General features: G+C 61.3%; 1 protein-coding gene across 1 annotated transcript; it reads left to right on the top strand.

Moving 5' to 3' along the window:
• Positions 1-1,403: 1,403 nt before the first annotated feature.
• LOC138102596 (serine/threonine-protein kinase pim-1-like) lies at positions 1,404-3,115 on the top strand. Its single transcript, XM_069000318.1, has 4 exons — positions 1,404-1,440; positions 1,756-2,122; positions 2,511-2,687; positions 3,012-3,115. Exons 2-4 carry the CDS (start codon positions 1,777-1,779, stop codon positions 3,113-3,115), a joined length of 627 nt encoding a protein of 208 aa, XP_068856419.1. The 5' UTR covers positions 1,404-1,440; positions 1,756-1,776.
• The last annotated feature ends 1,481 nt before the right edge of the window (positions 3,116-4,596 follow it).

The following is a 4,596-nucleotide window of genomic DNA, read 5'->3' as shown; positions in this document are numbered from 1 at the left end:
GGCAGTGGCCCAGGAGCTGCAGGAACTGATGCTGCTGCTCTGGGCTCGCAATGGGACATGGGTGCCGCTCTACTCTGGGATGTGGCAGGCATTGTGGAAAGAACTGGAGGAGCTGGTGAAGCGAGGCCACCTGCCCTGCTGTGGCTCGTCCAGCTCCTCCAGGAGCCTCCATCCCTTCAAGAGGCCGCTCCCAGCAAGATTATCCATCCCTGGGAGAGCCTCAACCCTTGCAAGGACGGCACACCATGAGGGACCCACCATCCAGGCAAGAAGCTCAGGCTGTCAGAGATCCTCCATCCTGCCACGAGCCTCCGCTATCTCTGACAGCTTCTATCCCCCACAGACGCTCAGTGAGACCTGTCAGCCTGCAGAAGGTGCAGAGCCTGTGGACAGGTCTCCCAGCTCCCTTGGACTCACGGACTTCAACAATACGGGCGCAACCCTGACAACTGACGTGGCCAGGGAAAGCCCAGAAGTCCAAGTGGGAGCCCAGCCCGATCCAGGGGAGCCTTCTCAGGAGCAGGTGGCGGAGCAGCAAGTGAGCTGGAGCCAGCAGTTGCCGGCCCACAGCTCCCAGGACGCTGTGCCGGCTGTGCCAGCTGGCAACAGCCCGTGCCTGGTGGCAGAGATGACCCTCAAGAGACCCAGGAGGTTCCTCCATCTCCAGGAAGCTGCTCCAAGACGGCCACCGACTACCAGGAAGGCCTTTCTGGTAGCAGGTGAGATCTTCTGAGGAGCTGTCTGAGGCTCCCTCGGGGCTCTTGAGGGGCATCCACAGGCCAGGCCAGGGCCCTTGAGAGCAGCAGAGTCTCTGGCTGTTTCCAGTGCTTCTGATGCCACGGCTTCAAAAAACCCCTCCCTGGTTTGCAGCTGCTCCTGACACCCCCCTGTGCGAGTCCTCGGGCTGTAGCCCCGGCAGTCCTCAACAGCAGAGTCCAGCCCACGACGCCGGGGACAGCGACGGTGACGCCCTGCCCCGCTGCCCTCCGGCTCCTGCAGCCGCCTCTGCGCGCTCCCCTGCCCCAGCTCTGCCGCTCCCCTGCCCGACGGCTGCAAGGCGGTGGCCGCTGCCCGGCGCGCAGCAGGAAGCAGGTCAGAGCAACGTGGCCCGCGGTGGCTCGGCTCGCTTTACTCGCGGGCACTTGGCCGGGGGGGCCCTGGGCGCAAGGCTGATGGCTCGGTCTCGGTCGCAGGGCAAAAGAAGAAGCTGCAGGAGCTGTACCAGCTGGGCCCTCAGCTGGGCAGCGGTGGCTTCGGCACCGTTTTCTCGGGCATCCGCCTCTCAGACGGGAGTCCGGTAAAGTGGCCGAGACGGCGGGGCGCGGGAGGAGGGCCAGGGGCGGGGCGGGGCAGGGCTTGAGCTCAGCCCCGTCTCTCGTGGGCTTGCAGGTGGCCATCAAACGCGTGGCCCGGGAGAGCGTCCTGCGGTGGTACGAGCTGGTGAGTGAGCGGGGCCACCGCGACAGAGCGGGGCGTGGCGGGCAGGGATAAGGCCGGGGCCCCAGGGCGGGAGGCGGCGCAGGGCGGGGGGAGCGGGCGTGGGCTCAGCGTGCGAGCCGGAGCATCGCGGGCCCGGGGATGCCAAACACTGGTGATGGGGCCGGGCAGGGGGGCACCCCCGAAGCATCCCCTGGGCGGGAGGAAGCCCAAGCACCAGGGAGGCTGCCCAAGGGGGCACTGGGGCATCCCAGGCACGAGGCAGCGGAGCCACAGGGCAGTATCAGGCCTGCTGGAGGCACTGTCTCCTCCTCACAGCCCGACGGCACCCGTGTTCCCATGGAGATCGTGCTCATGGAGAAGGTGGGCTCTGGCTGCCACAACATCATCCAGCTCCTCGACTGGTTTGAGCTGCCTGACAGCTTCCTGCTGGTGATGGAGCGTCCGGAGCCATCGCAGGATCTCCTGGCCTTCCTGCTGGAGCAGGGGTTCCTGTGCGAGGAGATGGCGCGCTGGCTTTTCTGCCAGGTGCTGGAGGCCGTGCGGCACTGCACCGCCTGCGGCGTCCTGCACCGGGACATCAAGCCAGAGAATCTCCTCGTGGACCCGGAGAGCGGCGACCTGAAGCTCATCGACTTCGGTTGCGGCACCTTCCTCCAGGAGCAGGCCTTCACGCGATTTGCCGGTGAGCCCACAGGCCAGGCCCTGCTCCCAGTGCCAGGCACTGCACGGCCCCATTCCCTCCTGGGCTGTGGGCTGCGGCATTCAGCCGGCTGCCGGCTGCCCTTTGGCACGGGGCAGATGCTGTGCCCCAGGAGCCAGCTGCCAGCCCTGCCCACAAAGCCAGGCCCCGGCCGCTCGGCTTGGCAGGCCTGCAAGGGCTTGGGCTGCTCCGCTGGCCTTGTTTGCCTTGCAGAACGGTTTCTTGGCTTTGGCCAATTGGCTGGGGAACGCCCGGTGGCCTCGGGGGGAAGTTGTGGCCACCGGTGCAGCCCCTGCTTCCGCCAGGAGGCTGGCACCAGGCTCTGGAAGCCAGCAGCCTGCACCTGGACAGCGCCACCTGTCTCCCCTAGGAACACACATGTACAGCCCACCCGAGTGGATCTGCCTTGGCTGCTACCACGGCCATTCGGCAACCATCTGGTCCCTGGGTGTGCTGCTGTACGTCATGGTCTGCGGGAACATGCCCTTCCAGGAGGACCGTGACATCGTGTCGGGGCAGCTCTTCTTCTGGCAGCAGGTCTCTCCAGGTTGGTGTCTGGCCTCAAGAAGGCAGGCTTTGGCAGATGGCACCGCGCAGCCCAGCGTGGCCCTCACGCAGCTGCGCGGGAGGCCCATCTGCCCTCAAGAGCTGGCCGCAGGAGGCAGCCCGTGACGACGTGGTCGGTGTGGCCTGCTTGGCTGAAGGAGGTGGCGCGTGTCCTGCCGTGCCACTGTCCCGCAAAGGGCAGAGTCAGCCGGGAGGCTGGCACAGCTCTGAGCACACGCAGCATAGCCCGGGCCCTGGAGGCGCCGGGAGCAGCTGGGCAGGAGCCTTCTGCAAGTGACCGGCGCTTTCTGGTTTCTCTCCCCAGAGTGCCAACATCTGATCCGCTGGTGTTTGTCCAAGCACCCTGCGGACAGGCCAGCGCTGGAGGAGATCTTGCGCCACCCTTGGGTGCGGGGCAGGCGTCTTTGATGCCTTGCCAGAGCCTCTGCAGCACCCGATTACCGAGTCCCATGCAGGACTGAGGGCTCGAGAAATAAAACAACCACAAACCCATGCCGGGGTGTCAAGTCTGGTCCTGTTTAGCAACTTCAGCTAAAGAACCCTCTTGGGAAAAGGGGTAATCAGAGTGTTCTCTTCAGCCTTTGTCAAGCTTTTGATGCCTTTTCTCCAGGACGGTAGTTCTGTGTCTTCAAGCACAGGCTGTAGTACAGGCAGGAGGAGCTGTAACCAGCCTAGAAAGGTAACAGTGAAACAACAGCCGCCCTTTCAAACTGACGCGGCCACTTGGGTTCACCAGAAGTGATACCTGGGCTCATGTGTGCATTCCAAGGGCCAGCAGGCGGCAGGGACAGAGATGCTGCTCACCTGCCAAAGCTGTGAGAAGAAGCAGAAACGCCAAAACATCATTTCAGGTCAAGCCCTAATGAACTCTTGCTCTTTCTTCCCCTCACACTGGCAGCAGGCAAATGCAGCCCGGTCTGCCTGGATTTAGGGGACAGCAGCATCTAAAGGAGCTGTGCAGGGATGCACAGATGCTGAAAGAGACTCTACGGCAGATAGACACGCTCCAGCAGGCTCAGCCTCCCACACTGGGGCAGGGAAAGAGCATGAGGAGACCCCCGCTGCCGAGGAAGGAGCGGCAGAGAAAGTGATCCCTAGGGACTCCAAGGGAACCCCCCTGGTGTTACCAGCCTCTAACCCTATCTCACATTCGGGAGTTGTGTTATGTAACAGAGCAACTCTTGATAACTTTGTTGTACCATGTAGCCCAGAGCTTTAGAACACTGGGTGGAAGGAGTGGTATTTCTCCCCAGCTGCCTTCTGGAGACTTTGCTATGCCAACAAAGAATCCCTGAATGCTCATAGCACCTCCTGTCCAGCAAGGGAGGGAGACAAGGAAAAACAACCTCAAGTGGCCACAGACCTCCTCCTGCTTCTGCTGCATTTCACATTTTTCAGCCCCAGAAGTTCATCCATCTCTATTACCCTTTCTATTTGCTTCTACCCTTCCAGGAGATTTTTCTTTATAGCAGATGCTTTTCATGTTTAGAAACCACAGCATCCTCTGGGGGACAGGGAAACACTCCCACATACAGATGAGGGAATAGGCCCCTGAGAGGAGGCAGCTGCTTGAACAAGATCTAAAGCAGAAAGGGAATCCAGAGCATTTGTCTCTAGTTTTGTCTCTCTATTGAGCAGAACAGCACTAGATGATCTTCACTCACGTACAGTCATTTCTTACAACCTTATTGGCTCTAGCAGCCTCATAAAAGCAGTTCATCTGCAACATGTGTCCTGCTGCCCTTGCTACAGGGACAAGGTGTCTGTGGCTTCAAAGCTCTGATCAGCCTAGGCTCTTCTTTCCTGTCTATGCATTGTGCTGGGCTTCCTGCATGGTTTAAAGAAACCAGAGAGTTTGGGAAACTAGTTCTGGATGTACTGATACCAAA

The sequence above is a fragment of the Aphelocoma coerulescens genome, unplaced genomic scaffold (genome assembly GCF_041296385.1).
Source record: "Aphelocoma coerulescens isolate FSJ_1873_10779 unplaced genomic scaffold, UR_Acoe_1.0 HiC_scaffold_93, whole genome shotgun sequence".
Classification (NCBI taxonomy): Eukaryota; Metazoa; Chordata; class Aves; order Passeriformes; family Corvidae; genus Aphelocoma; species Aphelocoma coerulescens.
The sequence above is the reverse complement of the archived record's forward strand: the minus strand, read 5'-3'. Positions and strand labels throughout refer to the sequence as shown.